This window comes from Oryzias latipes, chromosome 23 (genome assembly GCF_053564925.1).
Source record: "Oryzias latipes strain Hd-rR chromosome 23, Olatipes_Hd-rR_3.1".
Lineage (NCBI taxonomy): Eukaryota > Metazoa > Chordata > Actinopteri > Beloniformes > Adrianichthyidae > Oryzias > Oryzias latipes.
In genome coordinates this window covers 13,006,056-13,028,611 of record NC_136259.1, presented here as the reverse complement: position 1 = coordinate 13,028,611, position 22,556 = coordinate 13,006,056, and the positions used below count along the sequence as shown (strand labels likewise).

General features: G+C 41.5%; 3 protein-coding genes across 4 annotated transcripts in view; 2 read left to right on the top strand and 1 right to left on the bottom strand.

Moving 5' to 3' along the window:
- Nucleotides 1-18,137, bottom strand: part of LOC111946917 (uncharacterized) — a 47,892-nt gene extending 29,755 nt beyond the window's left edge. The window contains exon 1 of the mRNA XM_023952268.2: nt 17,800-18,137. Coding sequence (XP_023808036.1) covers nt 17,800-18,097 — 298 coding nt within the window. The 5' untranslated portion in view covers nt 18,098-18,137. The remainder of the gene's footprint in view (nt 1-17,799) is intronic.
- LOC144989527 (uncharacterized) lies at nt 1,404-10,407 on the top strand. Of its 2 annotated transcripts, XM_078942141.1 has the most exons (8): nt 1,404-1,489; nt 2,196-2,301; nt 2,463-2,533; nt 2,612-2,638; nt 3,918-4,640; nt 4,722-4,892; nt 8,340-8,432; nt 9,238-10,407. In XM_078942141.1, the coding sequence occupies exons 5-8, from the start codon at nt 4,028-4,030 to the stop codon at nt 9,468-9,470; spliced, it is 1,110 nt and encodes a 369-aa protein (XP_078798267.1). In that variant the 5' UTR covers nt 1,404-1,489; nt 2,196-2,301; nt 2,463-2,533; nt 2,612-2,638; nt 3,918-4,027; the 3' UTR covers nt 9,471-10,407. The 2 variants fall into 2 exon arrangements, with proteins under 2 accessions (XP_078798267.1, XP_078798266.1); XM_078942140.1 differs by lacking the exon at nt 2,612-2,638.
- Nucleotides 18,138-18,387: 250 nt separating the features above from the next.
- LOC101160702 (uncharacterized) lies at nt 18,388-22,556 on the top strand. Its single transcript, XM_004083105.5, has 2 exons — nt 18,388-19,961; nt 21,093-22,556. The coding sequence occupies exons 1-2, from the start codon at nt 19,790-19,792 to the stop codon at nt 21,932-21,934; spliced, it is 1,014 nt and encodes a 337-aa protein (XP_004083153.1). The 5' UTR covers nt 18,388-19,789; the 3' UTR covers nt 21,935-22,556.

Here is a 22,556-nt window from a genome sequence, read left to right as displayed (position 1 = left end):
AAATCCAAAGAAAAGCCAAGTCAATCAGCAGAAGAGAATCCACCCACTTCCGGGTCCTATCCAGACGACACACCGCAGGTAAATTTCAGTTTAAATACCTATTTAGTAATTGTAGAAACATTTAGGCATTTAAATATTGAGTAGTATGAAGGTACATGGATCACTGGTAACATCTACAGTAAAGGATGCCTGTATTTGATACAAATTCCTTTAGAAGCATGAACAGGACAAAGCAGGTTGTCCCATTAAGCGCTCATACACACGTGTCCTGTGTAATACTCAACTGGACAGGTTCTGACATTAGCAGGACATAGTGTTAAAACTAGTATACTGGAAGTGAAGTTGTCCTAATGATCACTCTTACACACATGTCCTGTGTAATACTCAACTGGACAGGTCCAGGTTTTAGCAGGACTGTGCTCAGTGTTTAAGCAAAGAATCTAATTCAGCCTCCATCCTTTCATCTCAGAAATCCAAAGAAAAGCCAAGTCAATCAGCAGAAGAGAATCCACCCACTTCCGGGTCCTATCCAGACGACACACCGCAGGTAAATTTCAGTTTAAATACCTATTTAGTAATTGTAGAAACATTTAAGCATGTTAATATTGAGTAGTATGAAGGTACATGGATCACTGGTAACATCTACAGTAAAGGATGCCTGTATTTGATACAAATTCCTTTAGAAGCATGAACAGGACAAAGCAGGTTGTCCCATTAAGCGCTCATACACACGTGTCCTGTGTAATACTCAACTGGACAGGTTCTGACATTAGCAGGACATAGTGTTAAAACTAGTATACTGGAATTGAAGTTGTCCTAATGATCACTCTTACACACATGTCCTGTGTAATACTCAACTGGACAGGTCCAGGTTTTAGCAGGACTATTTGCTCAGTGTTTAAGCAAAGAATCTAATTCAGCCTCCATCCTTTCATCTCAGAAATCCAAAGAAAAGCCAAGTCAATCAGCAGAAGAGAATCCACCCACTTCCGGGTCCTATCCAGACGACACACCGCAGGTAAATTTCAGTTTAAATACCTATTTAGTAATTGTAGAAACATTTAGGCATGTTAATATTGAGTAGTATGAAGGTACATGGATCACTGGTAACATCTACAGTAAAGGATGCCTGTATTTGATACAAATTCCTTTAGAAGAATGAACAGGACAAAGCAGGTTGTCCCATTAAGCGCTCATACACACGTGTCCTGTGTAATACTCAACTGGACAGGTTCTGACATTAGCAGGACATAGTGTTAAAACTAGTATACTGAAAGTGAAGTTGTCCTAATGATCACTCTTACACACATGTCCTGTGTAATACTCAACTGGACAGGTCCAGGTTTTAGCAGGACTATGTGCTCAGTGTTTAAGCAAAGAATCTAATTCAGCCTCCATCCTTTCATCTCAGAAATCCAAAGAAAAGCCAAGTCAATCAGCAGAAGAGAATCCACCCACTTCCGGGTCCTATGCAGACGACACACCGCAGGTAAATTTCAGTTTAAATACCTATTTAGTAATTGTAGAAACATTTAGGCATTTAAATATTGAGTAGTATGAAGGTACATGGATCACTGGATTTACTGAATTACGGCCAGTAAATTCTGGGCATTGTTTCCACTCAGTTATGCTTTGGTCCCTCTGAGTGATGTGTTTTCACGGCCCATGCATGATGAAGACGGCCAGCGCGTCATATTGGGTCACCGTAGTGCGACCACTTAGCTTAGCCACATTAATGGAAAACTGCATGTTTTTTTTGCTGAATTAGTATTGAGAAATACCTAATTGGAAAGTATAGACATTGAGACTCTTTGTTCAGCGTTAAATTGAATTTTTTTCCTTTCATGAAATACTAAGACATGTCACGCCATAGATGTTCTTTTGTCAAAAGTTGGTAAAATAACATGACTTTGGCAATGTTTTAGTAGCTTCATTTCCATTAACCACAGAATTGCACAAATTGGATTTTTTTTATAAAGAAATGAACTTATAGGTAACACCATTTTGAAAACACTTGCATTTATCCAAAAAAAAAAACCTTTTGTGTTTTGAGGTGTTGATTTTATCTTTTTAATATCAAACAAGTTTCTCAAACACTTCTGTGTCTGGCTTTTTGAATTTTTTTGAACAATTGTGTAGCTTTGCTCTCCCCAGTGCTGTGACATCACACAAATGCTGTTGGTTTTTGTCTACAGGACTGTGATCATGATTTAGTCGCTGACGAAATGTCACCTTTGGAGAAATGTGTCATATGTGGAGGACCTTTTACTCCTCTGAAATGGAGTGGTGTGAGATGTGAAGGTAATTTTTTGCTTAACAATGTAAAGATATGTACATTTCTGGTTTGAATGTGATTCTATTGGGGCATCATAAAAACATCTATTGCTATGGTATATCTTTTTGAGCTTTTACAAGTGCAAATTAACTGTATTCATTTTATGTACTTTTAATTTTCTGTGTAGTTTGCAACCAGACCTGGCACAAAAGGTGTTACAATATTCACATGGTGGACATCTCAGAACCTCAATCACTGGTACGTTTTTATTTGTTCTTTTCAGTGAAATGTCTTCCAAATCCATAAAGTTTACTTTTTGTTTTTAATTGTGGGCAGGTTTTAAATGAACAAAGCTCAAGTGAGGTGGGTTCATCAGAAGAGGAATACGTGCCTGATTCCACAGCTGATTCAGACAGCTCATTTGTCAATAAATCAGAGATTTTAAGCATAAATCGCAAACGAGTACAGATCTCGGAGGTTTCAACCAGTCAGTCTGCTTCCAAAAAGAAAAGATTTCACCAAGAAGATTCTGTAGAGGGAGAAAGACTGAGTTCTTCTGAAGCTGCAGGGTCATTATCTCAAGATGAACTCAGAAAAAGACGATTTGAAAAATCTGATGCGACTTCAAATGAAAGAAATGCTCGCAATGAATGCATGACTGATAGCTATAATGCTCGGCCTGAAGATTTACCCAAGTCATCCCTCTTACTCAGAAACAGAAACTACTGCTATATTTGTGGAAAGCTACAGACAAAGTTTACACGCCATTTGAAAAGGCATGAGAAAAAATATGCTGATGTTGCCCAAGTTTTAAGTCTTCCCAAGAAGTCCAAAAAGCGCTTGGAAATGCTTGCTAAGCTGCGCAACAAGGGAAACTATGACCATAACTCAGAGGTCTTAGCAAGTGGCATAGGAACATTAAAACCAAAACGCACATCAAAGAAAAACTACAAAGAAAAAGACTATATTCACTGCATTTACTGTCAGGCATTATATCTCAGAAGAGATCTGTGGAGACATGTTCGGAAATGTTCTTCCAAACCAGGAAAAGCCACTTCAGAGGGACATGACAAAAGAGTCTTGTCTTTGGCCTCTATGAATGAGTCAGCTCTTTGTCAGCAAGTTTCCCCAGGTGTTTGGAAAATATTAGCTGTCATGAAAGATGATGACATAACATCCACTGTGCGAAGTGACTTCTCTATTCTCCAGCTTGCCCAGTCACTCTTTAACAAACATGGACAAGATCCCACCAAATTTGACTACATTCGTCAGAAACTCAGAGAATGTGGAAGACTTCTGCTTGTACTTCGGAAAGAATTTTCAATTAACACCTTTGAGGATGCTGTCAGGCCTGCAAATTTTGATGTGGTTATTACAGCTGTCAAGAAAGTGTCTGGCTATGATGGAGAAAAGAACTGCTACTCTACTCCAAGCCTTGCCCTGAAGTTGGGCCACTCATTGCAGAAAGTTAATGACATTTTACATTGTCGAGCACTTATGGCTCAAGACAGTACACTGATCAAGTCGACCCAAAGTTTCAAAACCCTCTTTTCTACAAAGTGGTCTGAATTCATTTCCCATACTGCACTGTCAACACTAAACGAGCGTCACTTTAACAAGCCTTCCACTCTTCCCTTCACAGAAGATGTTCAATGTCTTCATAGACATCTGGAGAAGATTACTGACGAAGCACTGAAGGACTTGGAGGAGCATAGTTCACCCAAATCATACAGTGAACTTTGCAAAGTCACCATGGCAAAAGTAATACTGTTCAACAGAAGACGAGGGGGAGAAGTTTCAAAGATGACATTATGTGGCTTTCAGGGGAGAGACTCAAGTGCCCTCCACAAGGATATTGCATTTGGACTTACAAAATTTGAACGTCACCTTTGTCAACACTTCAGTCGCGTGGAATTGAGGGGTAAACGTGGTCGAAAGGTTGCAGTGTTACTTTCACCGGACATGGTGAGTGCAATAACACGGCTGACTGAGAAGAGAGCAGACTGTGGTGTACTGGCAGAAAACCCCTTTCTTTTTGCCAGGCCTAAATGTCTGACTCCTTACAGAGGACAGGACTGTTTAAGGCTTTATGCAGCAGAATGTGGGGCTAAAAACCCAGAGCTCCTCAGGTCGACTCAGTTGCGCAAACATGTTGCAACTTTGTCTCAGATCCTGAATCTCAAGAATCACGAGTTGGATCAAGTTGCCAACTTTCTTGGTCACGATATTCGCGTTCATCGTGAATATTATAGACTTCCAGAGGCTACTACACAGCTGGCTAAGATATCTAAACTACTCATTGCCATGGAGAAAGGGTCTCTTAAAAACCTACAAGGCAAAACACTGGAAGAGATTGAAATCGAAGGTGAAGTTGCATTTAAGCTAAGAGTTGGACCTTTCCAGAACTTGAACTGAACTATATCTTAACACAATTTAATTTTACTAGATAAGCTAGAGTTGACAGAGTCAAGTGGAGAGAGCGACAGCGACACAGAGGCCGACGCCGCCGTTGAAGAGGCCGACGCCGCCGTTGAAGAGGCCGACGTCGCCGTTGAAGAGACCAACGCCACTGTTGAAGAGGGCGAGGTTGAAGAAAATCTCTCAAATCCAAAGGCTGGTAAGCACAAAATGATTTTTCTTGAAATTGTTCTGTTCATGAAACCACATGACTAATAAACGTCATCACAGAGTCTCTGGGAAGTGAGAGGATGTGGACACCTGTTCGTTAAATTAAATTCAATTTTATTTATACCACAAAAGATTTGCCTCATTGGGCTGAATGCAAGTAATTATAAAGAGGCACAAGGTTTTTCATAACATATAAACAATATCTACAAACTAAAGACTGAATACATTTGGTCATCCCTGTCCTTAGACAGTCATTCCTGGTAAGGAAAAACTCCTAAAAAAATGTAAAAAAAATCTGATTCAGGAAAAAAAAAGCAGAAACTTCAGGAATGCCCACGTGAGGGCGAGATCCTATCCCAGGACAGACATGCGATTTACCAGGACTGTTATAGAGGAATTAGCTTATCTAACTCTCCAACTATGTATTTGAAAGAGTTCCGTCAGATATGGCTGAGGGATCGGTGGGGACAATGCCCTCAGCCCAACTTTATCTTTAGAAATAGCACACAGTGATTTTATGTCTGTGTAAATTATGAGTTCAGGTTTTAATCTTGGAAATCAAACTCAGGATTTAAAGGGTACATTAATTGTTTAGTCACATAACATAACATTTGTTTATAAACAATACGTGGTGCAATCCTGGACCATTTCACTGTACAAAAGACCATATGCTGCAGAGACTGTGAGCTTTTAGCAGTTGGCATCCGGCCGTATTATCTACCTCGGGAGTTTACGAACGTCCTTGCCGTCTGTGTTTACATCCCGCCCAGAGCGCGCAAAGACAGCCATTGAGGTAGTGGTCCAAACGGTTTCAGAGCTGCAAACGAGGCACCCACAGGCTCTCGTGGTCGTCTCAGGGGACTTCAATCACGTCTCCCTGGATGCCCCACCATCAACGATGCATCAGTGCGTGAACTGTCCCACTCGCAGCGACAGGACAATCGATTTGTTTTATGTCAACATCAAAGATGCCTATCAGGCCACGCCCCTCCCTGCCCTCGGCAAATCAGACCAAAATCTGATTTCCTTACAGCCCACATACACGCCTTTAGTGAAGAGGCAGCCTGCAGCAACAAAGAGCGTGAGGAGGTGGACACCTGAGGCTGAGGGGGAACTCAGAGACTGCTTTGGATGCACAGACTGGAGCGCCCTGCTGGACCCGAATGGAGTGACATCGAAGGAGCATCCCAATGTATAACAGACTATATGAACTTCTGCATGTAGACTGTTGTGCTCACAAAACTGTCCATTGTTATGCAAATAACAAACCCTGGATAACAAGGACAGTGAAAGTGGTTTTAAATAAAAAGAGCATTCCTCAAAAAGGATCAGGAGGAAATTAAAAGGGTCCAGATAGACCCGAGGAGCTGCCTGAAAGATGCAAAAAAACACCTATAAGGACAGAGTGGAGAAGAAACTGGAGAACAATAACATCAGGGAGGTGTGGCGATGAATGAAAACCATTACAGGCTGCAACAGAACACAGTAGTTGGGGGAAGTGCTGAAAAAGCCAATGTATGGAATACCTATTTTAATAGATTTCACACCCCCCCCCCACACCCAATTCCAACACCAGCCCTGTCTTGCACCACACCCATCACCGTGCCCTTCTCACTGCCTGTCCTCATCCCTTAGCCAGAGGAGGGCCAGCTCCTCAGACTGCTCCTTCCTCCATCAACCATGATCCATCTCTTCCAGTGTCCTCGCCATGTGATCCATGCCTTCCACCTGCAGAATGTGTTTCCCACCACATCACAGATCATCCTGTGCAGAGGGAACTGCAGAGACTGAACATGAGGAAAGCCCTGGGTCCAGACAGTGTGTCCCAGACTCCTGAAAACGTGTGTATACGAGCTTGGGGCTCCTCTTCAGCATCTGTTTAACCTGAGCCTGGACCTGGGACAGGTGCCATCTCTGTGGAAGAACTCATGTATCGTTCCACTCCCCAAAGTCAAGCACCCAAAGGAGAACAAAGACTACCGGCCTGTAGCACTGACTTCACACGTGATGAAGATCTTTGAGAGGTTGGTGCTGCAGCAGCTGACGTCACAGGTCCAGCATGTCCAAGATCCACTGCAGTTTGCGTACCAGGAGAGAGTGGGGGTGGAGGATGCGGTCCTCTACCTGCTACACCATACCTACTCACACCTGGAGGAAGGAGGTGGTGCAGTGAAAAAACTGTTTTTGATTTCTCCTGGGCCTTTAACGCCATTCATCCTCACCTACTGCAGGAAAAATGAACCAAGATGGCAGTACAACCACCCTTGGTTTTTTGGATCATGGACTACCTCACTAACAGGCTGCAATACGTCTGCATGGGGGGATCGTTCTCCAGTACCCTCCGCTGCAGCGTGGGGGCACTGCAGGGGACAGTGCCATCTCCTCTCCTCTTCACGCTGTATACATCTGATTTCCACTACAACACCGCAACCTGCGACTTGCAGAAGTTCTCAGACGATACAGCTGTTGTGGCCTACATAAAAAGAGAAGAGGACAGCGAGTACAGGCAGCTGGTGGAGGACTTTGTGGGCGGGTGCAGGAAAAACCAGCTGCAGCTGAACCTCCAGAAGACCAAAGAAATGGTTCTGGACTTCAGGAGGAAAGCTGCAACACCTCAACAGCTGCACATAGAGGGAGACAGCTTGGAGAGGGTGCAAACCTACAAATACTTGGCGGTCGTATTGGACCACAAGCTGGACTGGACCGCCAACACAGATCAGCTCTACAAAAAGAATCAGTCCAGGCTGTACTTTCTCCGGAGGCTGCGCTTGTTCAATATCTGCACAAAGCTGCTGCAGGTGTTTTCTCAGTCTGTGGTGGCGAGTGCTCTCCTCGATTCTGCTATTTGCTGGAGCAGCACCAGCAAGAAGAACATCTGCCGGCTCAACAAAATCATCAAGAGCTCTGTGGTGGGGCTGAAGCTGGCTCCTGTGGAGGAGGTGGCTGAACTCTGACCGTCTTCAGGTCCATCATGAGGCATCCCTCACATCCACTACATGAGGCCTTCACCAGCAGGAGGAGTACATTCAGCAGCAGACTGCTGTCCCAGCGCTGCTCCACGGACAGACTGAAGAACTCTTTTGTTCCTCGCGCCATCTTGCAATACAACTCTTTAGCTGAACCTCTTAGAAGCGTTTAATTATTTTTATATCATTAATTCTTAATCTATTTAATGTATTGATATTTAACTTATTTATTCCTGTATTTTTAATGTATTTTTATTCTTAAATCCACCACTCATATTGCTTTTATGTCCTTTTATGTGTGTATGTTTTTATGATTGTCAGCAGATGACCAAATTTAAATTTCCTAAGGTATTTAATAATCCCTTATCTATCTGTCTATCCATTTTGTGCATCACAATATGAGAAACATGCTTTCAACAAATAAATGCTTACTGGGAAGTATTTTTATTAATACTATTTTACTTTTTCAGCACAAAGTCAAAACAAAGATGAGAAGGACAAGGAACTTAAGGCATTAAAATGGAAGCGGAGGAAGCCTGACGGAAAGAAACAAAAACAATCTGGTAAGTGCAGCCACCCGTACATAAGTCACATGCGCACACAAGTAAAACTGAATTATGATCAACATTAAACATAATTCAAAGTCCAAAAGACTAATAGTATTTTTTTATGTTTCTCCCCTCACACTGCTTCATCATTCTGAGTAAGGATATGCCTTTTGTACAAATAGTATTGATGACAACTAATCCACAAATTGACAGAAAATTAATTTAGAAAGTGACTGAATATCTCTTTTTTTCCACTCGTTACACTCTTTTAAGACTGACGGAATTATACCTATAATTGGAATACTAAGAATGTTCACATAAGATGTAACTGTAAAACCACATATAGTGGGATTTGTATCTAAGGCTTAATCCAAATTTTTCCCATCTCCTTACCCCTCCATTTGAAGGGGCTTTTGAAGTGGTGTCCGAAATATATTTTTTTATTTTCTACCCTCCATGTGGGGGGAAACTGACCCCTCCCTTGCGAAGGGGTTCCGCTGTGCTGTGCAAGCACTTTTCTTAATGTGGGTGCGCTCTGAAGCACAGAAGTTTAAATGTAAATTAAAGTAATGACTTTGTTGTAGCATGACCCTTTTGAAGTTAGACAACCGCTGTTATGTATATTTGAGCAGTGGAAGCGCTGCGCTATTGCAAGCTGACTATCGACTAATGGTGACGTCCAAGTTTTGAGACACTAGTTTCATTAGTGTCTGTTTGGAGTGCTACATTTATGATGTGGGGAGAAGGGAAGAATTTAGATTGGGCCTAAAAATCTCCTAAAATGGGTGTCTAATTTCAAACTGTGTTTTATCTTTTTTAGCTGCTGAGCAAGAAAAGAAACGAATGAAGCAAATAAAACGACCCTGGTCCAAAGAGGAAGTAAACGCTGTCATGAGACACTTCAAGGACCATATAATGAAGGGAAAACTTGCTTCCATGATAGAATGTGGGCAGTGCAAAAAGGCAGAGAATCCTGTTCTTGACAACCGTACCCTACAGAACATCAGAGACTTTGTGAGAAATCGTGGTATTACCATGAAAAACAAAAAGTAACCCAGCGAACATTTCCATATGGCCCATATGGTTTACCTTTGGGCTGAATATCTGGGCCCCGGGTGGGTTTGTCCACGAGTTCCGTGGTGACCCCATCTGTGTTTGCACACACTGGCTTAGAAGGAAACTCAGTGGTCTGAGTTCCCAACGCTAACTAGCTGCTCTGTGGAAAGCATTGTGTGCCAACAACCTGCCTTACGGATAGTGTAGCGAGTTAGCGAGCTACACTGTCTAGCGAGCCAGATTACTCAGTGCCCATTCAAGCTAGTGTGGGCAAACACAGATGGGGCCACTGTGGAACCTGTGAACAAACCCACCTGGGGCTCAACAATTCAGCCCAAAGGTAAGCCATGTGGGGCTCACATTCAAATGTTTGCTAAATGAAGATTTTTGATATATAGTATATAGAAGTATGAATAAGCAGTTAAGGCTTAAATTTTGTTTTTTTGTTCAGTTGTCAAAAGGTTATTTCTTTATTTGCCTTTACATTAGAAAGAATATAATTTTGAAGTAAGGACTTATGGCTATGTAGTTTTTTTCTGAAAACTATCTTTTACATTAGACAGAACATTAACAATAAATAAGCACTAGATTTTTGAATGTTTTTCCATTTAAAACTGCATATTCTTGTCACCTTTTTGACAAGACTAAGTTTTTTTCAACATTTTTGCTGTATTTGCTTTTCATTTCACAAATAGAACTGTCATAAGCATTTAAATGTACTTTTTTATGTTTATAAAAACAATGATTACAGTGAACTACACAGTATAAAAGTTCAATAAAAGGATTTTTGGGTGGGAGGACCCATCAAGGTCGTTGGGTCCTTTGAAGTCACGTTTTAGACATGTTTGTGTGTTTGTATACTGTGGACCTCATAAATACTCTTTTTGTCAGAGGCGGGGCTAATGGAGCTCATTAAAGTGTCCTGGTAATGTTGTGTTTTGTCATATATTATTATTTCTTGTTGTAATAACTTTTTTCAAATTTTGAACTGGGTTATGTGAAGTACCGCCACAAATAGATTTTTTGAGATACTGTTTGTCCTTAGAAATCAAGCAGAAAGGGGTGTCCCCATAATGTAGTAACAAACGTGTTTGAAAAAACTGTCCTTTTAATCCACCAATACCAGTATGTGTGTGTGTGTGTGTGTGTGTGTGTCTGCTGAACGGAGCAGGTTTTCGCCAGGCAAATGAAGAAAGGAGACCCGCAAGTCTGTGTGTGTGTCTCTGTGTGTGTGCTGGAAGCAGCTCCGTTTTCTAGCCTATATAAAGGAAGAGAGGAGACGGCACACGCAGCGTCTGTGTGTGTGCCGTGTGTTTAGCGCTTGTACAGAGGAAGGGAGCGCTGCAAGTGAGCGACCATTCAGTTTGTGATCAGTTAGGGAGAACAGTAACAAGATAAAAATGTTTCCTCTAAAAAAATCAGAGACTGGATGTTTTATTAACCCATTCTAGAAGCGCTGAGGGTCTGAACGGGGCGTTAACGTGCGCGCGCCTTAACACCCGGTGCGCCTTTTCTATGCCTTTTCTATGTGTCAAAGACGGAAAAATCCTCCGTGACTGAGACCGCGCCCTAACATCCGGTGCGCCCTATGGTCGTGAAAATACTGTATATGTATTAATCTTATAGTTCACATACTGCAAAATGTATTAGTGAAATAATAAACCATGAGATTTTTAACACCATAAATGTAGCTACAACAAAAGTGTTCCGATCTTTAACATTGTAAAAGCTCTAAAATGGCTCATACTACAAAAATGTTCTGCCTCTCCTAGGCCGCATTTACACTGCATGGTTCAAGTGACCCGATTCTGATTTTTTCCTCTCATGTGGCACAGATCGGATATGACCGGTGAACGTGTAAGCAGGACAAAAGCTCATGGATTCTGAATGTCTCAGATCAGATTCAGGCCTCATTCATATGTGGAAATAAATCAGATACGAATCGGATACGTGCGTTTGCGTGTGCCATGTAAGCAGACAAATCGGATATTCCCCAGTAAATGCAAGTCGTGTCCTGTGACGTCAACTCAGGACACCACCAACTGAGATCACATGACTTATTAAGGTGCTTTTGTGCGCTGATTTTGCTGTTCGAGGACAGCTGGAGCCCCATCAGCTGTTACCTTTCAGCCTCAGGCTTCAGACCGTAGTCGGAAACCACTGTTATTTCCGATCCGGTCCCGGTCGGAACGCAAACGGTAACTAATCAAGCGGGACACCGTTGCTCTGGAACAGGCTAGAAGCCGTTTATTTCTTTGCTTGGATCAAACTGTTAGTAAAGCACAACGTCTGCAAACACTTCCTCGTTCAAAACTCAGAGAGAGCACATAAGCCGGCCGAGCAGCCCCCCTTTTTCCTCTCCCGCGCATCCCCTCTCCTGCCTCATCCAGGAGCGCCCAAGGCACACAAAAGAAACGCAAGAAGGGGAGGGTTTCGCCATACTAAACGTTTGCCGTTTGGACCAACACGCATCTTCTAAATGTGCTTTTATTACTGTTATGATTATTATTAAGGGCCTACTCGCTCATCATTTTTTAAGTCCATGCGGTCAGTGCTCAGGTCCGCGGAAGGCAGAAATGCTGCTACGTCACGTAGTCCTCAGAAGTTCTACGTTTGATAGTTTCAGCATTGTATAGTGTAAATGCAAAAATCGGTTACGGGTCACTTTTAAAAGATGATGTAAGCGGGCCATCAAAAAAATCGGATATAGTCAGAAAATCAGATTTGGGCATCAAGACCTGCAGTGTAAATGCAGCCCTAGAGGGTGTTTCAGTTTGGTCACTAGGAGGAGCTTGCGCCATAGCATTACAAGATTTAAGCAAAAACTGCTTTAGACCACAAATGGGTTTCTTTAAAAAATGTTTCCTTAAAAGAGCTTGGAAAATTCAAGTCTGTGAGTATAGATGTAAAGCTGTTCATTTAGTCAGCAATGTATATTTTTATTTAAAAGTCACTGTGGCAATGTACAGAAACTAAATTAGAAAAAATGTGTATCTGTCTAAATATTTATGGTCCTGACTGTAGGTTGAATGGGCGTTAGCATTAGCCGTCCTATGGGAAATTCCATTGTACACTAGCAACAAGCTAACGGACTTCGGTTATTTGTTAGGTCACTGGAAAAGAAAGTGCATAAAAGATCAATCTGTTACTTTAATGGATCAATTATTGATCTATTTAGCTTGGATCGATTCAGATCAATTTTAATCAACCCAGCCCTAATTTTATGTTCAAGATGGATCTTGTGCTAAAGGCTGTGTCACACAGCCACTACATTTTGCACATTTTCCATGAATTAAATTTCTGGTTTTCGTGATGCATAATATATGTAATCCATAAGTGGTTGTTGCGTTCGTCATTCGTCGATGTGCGCAGATGTCCGTAGAGGGTTTTGGCTGACGTTCAAATTACGTAATTGATGCATGAATCACTAATTAATGCATGTAAGCAGCGCAATAATTACGCACATTTTCATGTTCTTTGCATGGTTTATACATATTTCTTACTTGGTTTTTGCATAGTTCATTCTGAGCATTTTTATTTATCTTTTTTTTGTTTTTGTTTATTCATGTTTTATTTATGCTTCCTTACTCTGTGATGTATAAAAATGAGAGCATTTTAATTCCATACCTTTAGTTTTTTTGTTTGTTTATATATTCATATTTTTTTAATCTTCATTTGGTGTGTTCTTGTGTTTTATTGCACTACAGCAGTGTTTGTTTAGACAAACAGCTCAGTTCTCCAGGACTTCTTTTAAACAAGTATTTAAATCACTTTAGTAAAAAAGAAAAATTATGAGTTCCTCCTCCTGCAATTTATTCTAGTTTTAGACAACAAATGACAAATGTTACACTTTAACTAAAAATAAAAAAAATTGCAAATTAGAAAAAGAAAATACATTAAAAAAAACAACAACTATTGAATGTAACCTTAACAGAACAATCATAATTCAAACCTTTTGGGAGCAAAATAATTCAGTGAAACTCTGCGGTTACACCCCTCTGCGACCCTATAATAAATATAGCTGTAGAATTTATGCAGGTTACTTGCGTTAAATTCAAAGTATGGGATATGGAATCTGTCAATGAGAAACATGTTCATAACAACAAAGTCGTGCCTAAATTAATGTTTTGCAGAAAAAAATATGAATACTACATTTAGTTTTATGTTTAACATGTCTGTTGCTGAATACGATTTTTCTTTGTTTTGAAAGCCACTCACTCACTCTCAAAAATACATCACGGATCACAGGATAACGCATAAAGTCCCAAAACATCAATCGTTCAAATTTGGTCATGTGTATTGAAGTTCATTTATTAAAATAAAATAGAACCTTTTGGAATGTTAATGATCTCATAATGGGGAAATTATCTTGTTACTACAGGGCTCCAGACTGCGACCAGATAGTCGCATTTTGCGACCAAAATTTGAGAGTGTGCGACTGAATTTTACATCCAGTCGCACATGTGCGACCAGTAAATTTGCCTCCCCCACCCTCCGTATTTTTTTATACATTAAACGTGGAAAAGGAACGTCAATGATCAATGAAATGAGCAATGACATGATCAATGAGACGTGAGCGCACACGCACGCAAACACACACACACTCGCACACATACTCATGAGACGCGAGCACACACTCGGGGGAGGGGCCTAGAGATAATCGATTGCGCGTAAACATCTGTGGAAATATCATCACAACCTGATATGTGCGTGCGTCTAAGCTATGAGCAAGCGAACTATTGATTCGTTCTTCCGACCTGCGGCTAGTGTACACCTTTTCATTGTCGTGCGCGGGGCTGACAAAGCAACCAATAACAGTGGGGTAAATGACTATTGGGGGCTTGACATTGACTGGGCTTGAAAGCAGGAGAACATGTAAGGCAGGACACCTGACAGCCCCTTCCCCGGACCACATTAAGGAGTTTCTTAATTTCCTTTTTAGAACGTATCTATTCGATCGTAATTTTCTAAATACATGCAGTCCGTGCTGAACTTTTCTCTGGGCCGCACGGAGCCGGAGGAGGGTTACGGTTATGGTGACGGTTTGGCGCGCGGCGGCACGGCTGTCACTGCAGCACACCGCTCCCGCGGGAGATGGTCAGCTGAGGAGACAGACCTACATCCGTGACAGCTAACGGAGCTTGAACATTAAACACGTGCGAGCAACAACAAGATTTAGTCTTAGACGCACTTAAATCACGTGTGGAAAATGCAACGATAGACGTGTTTGAGGTGGTGGTGGGGGGGGGGGGGGGGAGCAAATCTGCTGCGAGACTGAGTGAGAACAAGAAGTTGGAGTTGTCCTTAACATTCAATTAAGTTTTAATATGCCTCTTCCCCTTAGTATGATCTGTGTTATTATATATTTTATATTGATTTGATTGTTTTGTAATGTATGTAGCCTTTTTTTAATCAATTCGTATTTTAAACTATTTTAATTGATCACTCAACTACAAAAACCCATCAGGACACATGTCCCATAATGCATTGTTTTGTAGTCATCAGGGCAGCTTTCAGTCAGCACATTACTAAATATCCAGCTGTGTTAGCTTAGGTTGGGCCTTGCTCCCGCCCCTTTCTCGTGATATTTTTGTGATGATTGACAGGTGATGTTGGAGCAAAAAGATCACATCACACACCAGGTGATCTGCTCAGCCACCTGGGTGATCTCAAACACGCTTATTGTGCATCTTGGCTGCACTTAAATGTATGGTATTTTTTTTACTATTTGTACTGTCATGACAGCGATGGTGCTGTCAGTTTACCTTGTTGCATCACTGTATTATTAGTAATACAGTGGAAATCAGTAGATTTGGTTAGCATGTTGATTTACGGTATGCGCCCCTAAATTTTCTGGTTGTGCCCCTAAAATTTTCATTTAGGGGCCACAGTGCTCCTAGTGAAAAAAGTTAGTCTGGAGCCCTGTACTATAGCTCAGCTGAAAATGGAATAAAAATAATAATACAGCAATCTCCGGCAGTATTTAGTCTGTGACGGGCGTCAACAGCTGACTGTGAGAACCAGGGGTCACAAAATGGCAGTCTGCAGTCCGAGGGCCGCGGTCAGGAAAAATGCATGCCGTACACAAACTTTGATTCTTTCATTCATTCCTCTTCTTCCGTTTGTTCCCTTTCGGGGCTGCCAGAGCCTATCCCAGCCACTTATGGGTGAAAGCAGGGGGCACCCTGGACAGGTCGCCAGTCTGTTTCACTCTCACATTCACACCTTGGGACAATTTAGATGAACCAATTAACCTATGAAGTAGGGTTGTGCCGATGGAGAGACACCATCGTGATGCCACGCCCCCGCCACGCTGCGAGTCGACACCATAAGCCGCGGTCACATGTGAAAAATATCTTGACCGGATCAATGGTCGGATTATAATCCAACCGTGTACATGGTTCCAGAAAAATGTTTTCAGAATATAAAAAACGTTCACATTGGTCACACTTTCGGTCGGAATAAATCATTCGCACGTGCGCAGTAGGGTTTGAAAAAGCGGAAGCGGATATCAGTTCCGCCGAGCGGCTATTTTTTTCTCAAACTTTATTGAATGTAACAATTCAATACAAAATGTTGCCGAGCGGCTTTATTCATTGATATGTTAGCTCGGTAATATACGAGACGATCTTCTAAACGTGCTTTTAATAATGTTACGATTATTATGAAACGCCTGTTCGCTCATCGTTTTATTTTTAATCCGTGTGGTCATGGCTTTTTCTGTTGAAAAACGGAGCCGGAAAGAAGCCAGAATTAGCAGAATGCTAACACGGGCTAACAACATTAGCTTTGGGTGGTGCTGCAAACTGCATCTTGGCTGCTAGAGCTGCGGAACGGATCGCAGTTCTAAATCTCCATACCGCTCATGTAACAAAGCCCCCCCTTCCACTCAAACACAAAGCTGTCAGTCCGCGCTCCGCCGGTCCACTTGACTGATTAAGTGCGGGAGCGGACTACTTCTTTTCTTTTCTTCTTCTTCCCTCAGTTTATACTGCGGATGAGTCATTAGTTGGGAAATAAAAATACATAAAGTAATAAAGTAAAATAAAGAATAGCAATTATATAAGACCGAAATATTAAAAATAGCCCCCCCCCCCACGACGATATCATCGTCCATCCCGATGGTTGACAGCAAACATCGTCAACGGCCAATTTAAGGGACATCGCCCAACCCTACTATGAAGCATGTTTTTGGAAAGAAGGAGAAAGCCGAAGTTCCCAGAGAAAACCCACGCATGCACAGGAGAACATGCAAACTCCACACAGAGGGGTCCCCCAGCTGGGACTTGAACCAGGAGCCTTCTTGCTGTGAGGCAAGAGCTCCAACAACTGCACCACTGCGCAGTCCTTTTGATTCTTTCCACTTTTTTTATTTTGTTTACCACATCCGCCTGTCGTAACTCGTCCCGTGACATAAAGGAACTGCTCTCTCGGAGCCATAGACTGTAAAAACAATGGACGAATCGAGGTGTGACGTCACTCTTGCAAAATGGCGCCAAATCCCTCAGCAATAGCTTCCTGATTTGGGCATTGCTATGTTGAAACCAGTCGTCAGTGATTGGTCCAAGCTGCTCAGAGTCATCGTATCTATGGCGACAGTAGGTTGCCATAGATACTATCACTCAGAGCGACTCGGAGTACATTAATAATCTATAAGTTTCAAAGTTATAGTTCACATTACTCAGAACAAACTATTGGTATAGTTGGCTGCCAGTTAGCCTACTTCTTCTCCAAGTTAGCTTTCTTGATTTAATTATTTTCCATTCATTTTCTTGACCCACTATATCCGTTTCGGTCACGGTGCTGCCGAAGCAGTTTCCAGCTACTGTTGGGCTAAGGCGAGGTACATCTAGCAGCATTGAGAGACTGGGTGCTTTTCAAGCTCAAGAGTGGCTTTTATTCTGAGTTTGCGGGCAAAAATTTCTTTAGGCGAATAAACATTTTGGGATCAGTTCAGAAGTTTTTACTACTTATTAAATGCAAGTGCATTTAATAAATGTAATCTTTTCCAAGTAATAATAATGTAAAAAAAACAAACAAACAAAAAATGTGATTTCAAGACAACAATATAACGGCTGCAGAGGGCCCCCATCTCATTGTTCACCCGGTGACCCCAAACTGCTAAGTCTGCCACTGCCTGTGACCACGTGACATATTTGGGACTGTTCGTTAAAAGGGGAAAATTTCATATTCTAGACAAGTTAGTCTTATTCAAAGCAATGTAAAACTAAATGTTGAATTCATATTTTTGCCAAGTTAATTTGAGCATCTTTGTCTTCATGTATATGTTTCTCCCAGACAGATTCCTTACCCCATACGGACATACCTGTACTGCTTCCCAGCTGTAAACGTGACTTCATCATCATGACATCTAGCAGTCTTCGCTGACGTTCCACCTCCCCCTCCAGCTTACAGATGGTTTGCTCCACGTGAGTGAAGATTTCTTCCGCAGCGGCGGTTAACCGCTCACCGATAAACTTTCGGAGAGACTGAACTGAAGACATTTTCACTGCAGCTGCTCTAGTATTCACATCAAACTCCATCGTCCTCTGCAGAGAAGCTAACACAGCTAGCGCTCCTTTTCTGTTTACATACCCATCATGCAACGCTGCTACAGCCTGCATTTAGAAAACAACCATTGGTTGCTCTTGGAGAGCGGCTGAGCACCATTTGCAATTACTATTTTACATCCTTTCAAGCTCTTAATTTAAAATCATGATATTGTTCCTCAGAGGCCGTTTAAAAATCAAACTTCAGGTTTAGGTAAAGTCCTGATGCTTTTGCTTTTGGGGTCACGGGGCTGCCAGAGCCTATCCTGGCCACTGGTGGGCGAAGGCAGGGGACACTCTGGACTGTTCGCCAGTCTGTCGCAGGGCCACTCAATTACACATTTAATTAATCTTAAATTAACTCCTCATTTAGGCTCTCTGGTTTTAAACTTGAGAGTTTGGTGATTTCAAAGATAATTTCTTACGTTTAGATTTTGCCTGGATGCTGCCATGTCTTCACTAATATTTAGAAACCTCAAATTTTAAGAGTTCCCAGTTCGAGCTGCAAGCCTTTTCCAGTTGCGCTTTATCCCAGTAAAGTTGAATGAGTCTCTTAATCACCGATTGAACACGTTCATGTTTTAATAATGCGCTGTTCAGTGTCCAGTAGATATAACAGATATTTTGGGACCCATTTTCATCAGGAAAAAGTTTTATTTTGATTGTTAAAGCTTTGTGGTCAGTTAGTGGTGTTAAAATGTCTGCAGAAACATTCTCTTTTTCTACATCAGAATCAGAATTACTTTATTGATCCCACATGTGGGAAATGTGTTAGTTACCGTAGCAAATGACAGCATTGTAAACATAAGAGAAAGAAAGAATAATATAAAAAACAAAAAAAGAAACATAAATGTAAACAATTAGGTGCTATAATATAAAAAGCTATTTACAGACAGTGCAGGTAAAAAGATGTGCAAAACCAAAAATGTGCAAAAAAGCAACTCATCCTCACAATAAGACAAATAAAGTGACCATTTGTATAACAATCAGTGTACAAGACGTCCCCCTTAAAATTACTCCTCATGCAACATACCCCTGCAGAGAATTCTGTGCCATGTAAAAAAAACAAAAGTCGTCCCTCCATTGAGCTTTCCCAAAACTTAAATCCTTAGCAAGCGAATGAGATTCCCTGAAAAAATTCAAAATCAGTTTTTTGCTGTCTATGTGAATCCCTGTGTAACCATGGCTGTGACCAAATTCCTTCATTACTCACTACATAGTGCACTTTATAGTGCGTTTGCCAATTTGTAGTGTTGTCCTATTCCAAAATTTAGTGCCCTAGAAACTTCTCAGAAGTCTCTGCCAGAAACCAGTGTGCATTGTTGCTCATTAGATTGGTGAATATGGACTACAATGCATTGCGTTGCAAAAAACTGTTTGAAAACATTTTTTTAATAAACCATCAACGTTTTCATCATTAGAACACAGTGGATTCATATACCGTTGTTGTAAATGACATCTATTAGAATTTCACTTTGTGAAATCAAATATGTCATATTTATATATTTATAAAAAGTAGTGACTACGGTGTCCGAATTGCATCAAGCATCGGAGGACTAGACAGTCCCGCACTATATCGTTTCACATAACCCATAATTTCAGCGCCAGCTCTATTGTTTCTATTTCTACGTATGACGCTCAGCCAACGCGCGAGCTTGCCACAATGCATTATGGGAAGTAAACACAAAGAGGTGCTAGCAGCGTTAGCTTCTCTTCGAAAGTCCGCGGTGTCTTTGTAAAGCTTTGCGTGGGTTTCCGTTAGTGAAAATGTCTTCACTTCAGTCTCTCAGAGAGTTCATCAGTGAGCGGTTGACCGCTGCTGCGGAAGAAATCTGCACGCATTTTGAAGGAACCATTGTCCAGTTCGAAGCGGAGCTAAGCCGCCAGCGAAGGCTGCTGGACATCGTGTTGAAGCCGCAGATTCTGCCCCAAACCACAGGTTTGTTCACCTAAGTCCTTACAGACAATAAACCGGAAATCAGGAATATGGCTCCTCCCTTTGCTTTAAGGTGGAATTCAGGTGACCTCCGGCATAACAAATATTTTACCTTCTTTACTTCTGCAAAGATGCTGGTGCTCGGACTGTACTCACAAAGAACAAAGAGTTTAAGTTGCAGCTTTGTTTAGCTATGAGACTAGTCTGAATAATGGATTAACATGTAATCATTTTTAGTAATTAATTGTTTGCTTCGTATATTTACGATTAGTTAAAAACTAACAAGTGAGGGAAGAGGCCACACCAAGTATTTCATACAGATGAAGTTGATCTTAGCTCATTATTGAACCTTCATCTAAATAATTTTACAAAAGAAAACATTGAAGCTAAGTCACTTTAAAGACCCACTCTGATGATGCCGTTTTTATAACCTGTTCTTGTAGCATTTTTCTGATGACGGAGGACATATATATATATATAAATAAGACTAAGATAAAATTTGTATTTCTTTGTTCAAATCGTTGTAAATCAGGAGCAGATGAAGACATGCAGTTTAAAAAAGATTGTATTTGTTAGAAACAGACTGGACGGGCTCCATGCTCCACTCCATGCTGATCATCCACATTCAGACAAATAGGTCCTTGAACGTCTTTGTTTTCCTCGTCTGAGCTGGAAACTTCATCCGCTCTGCAGAAACTAAAAGAACGCTTGGAAAATAGATGATCGGAGGGGAACTTTAAGGAAATTTGACTAAAATAGGAATGAGCTATCTTTTGAGCACCCCCATCCAATGGCATCACCCATTCAGAACAATGCAATGTTGGAGTAAAAATAGAATGACATTTATATGGGTGCTGTTTATGTTCAATATTATAGATAAAAAAGCAAAGTATTTATTAAATGTAAAAATGTTCCAGTACATTCTGGGTGTTTCTACTTATGTTTTGCAACAGTTTTTTTTTTACATTTATTCTCTGCATGTTAAACATGTTTTTCTGATGTGCTGCTGCCCCCTAGTGGCAGAAAGATGAAATTCACTATGAAGTTAGACAGAGAGGCACTAATATAACATTTGGATGGTAAAGATACCTCCACAGGTTTAAAAGTTGATCTTGTGTTTCTTTGTTTCTGCAGCTCTCCCTCAGTATTATCTGAGGAACCAGGAGAGGAAGTCCAGTGAGGACCAGGAGGAAGCAGAACTTCCACAGATTAAAGAGCAAGAGGATGAGATCAGCATCAGCCAGGAGGAAGATCAGCTTGGTCTGAAGCAGGAGGATGATATTGTGATGGTGACTCCTTTGTATGAGGAAAATGAGCTCATAGAAGAAGATTTCAACAATCAGCAGCTCCAGACTCAGAGCTTTATTGATGGTCAGGATGAAGAAGAAGAAGAAGAACAAGAAGAAGAAGACCAGCAGGAAGCATCAACATCAACCACAGATGGAGAGATAGAACCTCAAAACAGCAGAAGCGACAGACTGGGAAGAAATATCAAAGTGGAGGACAGCCCTCACATGTTAACAAGTCCGTGTGATCCCCGCTTTGAGATGATGGCGGAAAACGCCGACATTTTTGGAAAAACCTTCAAGAAGAGGATTCTATTGAAGAAGCAGAAAACCAAAACGTTTTTCTGCAAACTGTGTGGAAAAAGTTTGACCACTGCGAAGAGTTTGAGGCGCCACATCACAATCCACACCGGAGAGAGGCCTTTCTTCTGCATCCAGTGCCACAAAAGTTTCAGCCACAGCTCCTACCTCCGGAGCCACATGAGAACGCACTCCGGAGCGAGGCCGTTTCCCTGTAGCGTCTGCGGCAAAACTTTCACCAGACGCTCTCATCTCAACCGGCACACCATCATCCACACGGGGGAAAAGCCCTTCTCCTGCCACGTCTGCTTCCAGAGTTTCAGCAGAAGAGAGCATCTGACCGGTCATGTGAGAAAACACGCCGGCACAGAAGATGACATCAGCAGATAGCTGCTTTTTACAATCTCTTTTTGGCGCTCTGGGCAGGTCACAGGGGTTTGTCGCTGATGGTGTGACCTTTTTTGTTGTTCATCTTCCTCTTGGCCATCAGGTGTAATCCTCAGAACAGTTTCCATGTCCTTGATTGCATCCCCATGACGACAGCCTCTCTGCCGCTTCCCAAGGATGTCACAGTGGTTACGACAGACATAGACGTTTAGCACCACAGCGTGGGATTCTGCTTCTTAAGCTGCGTTTACACCAAAGGCGGTTTGCGTGTCAGGGGCATCCAGTTTTATGTTGAGTCAACAAACAAACGTGATCAGAGGTCGGCCACAGCGTGAATCGCGTTTGGCGTGAACGCAGCACTACACAAACGTGAACATTTCCTGCAAGCCCTTAAACTCATGCTAATACTTAAAAGCAGCTGGTGAAAATATATGAACTGCTCCTATCTGTAGTAGTTAAAATCTTAATTTCAGGCAGAATTTCATAACTTCTTATAAGCTGATAGAAAACTATTTTTATTTGTGGAAGTTTTGTCTTCTTTTTTTCTTGTAGAGCTTCAAAGCTGCCTCTGTGTTACTGTTGCATGTAATGTTTTTTAAAGAAAAAATAAAATATTTTTTTATGA

Bases quoted from the DNA above. Each gene is read 5' to 3' on its own strand.
- LOC144989527 (XM_078942140.1), top strand. From the start codon at position 4,028: ATGGCAAAAGTAATACTGTTCAACAGAAGACGAGGGGGAGAAGTTTCA. The intron at 4,641-4,721 runs GTGAAGTTGCAT...TAATTTTACTAG, and splicing joins GGAAGAGATTGAAATCGAAG to ATAAGCTAGAGTTGACAGAG. The intron at 8,433-9,237 runs GTAAGTGCAGCC...TATCTTTTTTAG, and splicing joins AAAGAAACAAAAACAATCTG to CTGCTGAGCAAGAAAAGAAA.
- LOC101160702 (XM_004083105.5), top strand. From the start codon at position 19,790: ATGTCTTCACTTCAGTCTCTCAGAGAGTTCATCAGTGAGCGGTTGACC. The intron at 19,962-21,092 runs GTTTGTTCACCT...TTGTTTCTGCAG, and splicing joins GATTCTGCCCCAAACCACAG to CTCTCCCTCAGTATTATCTG.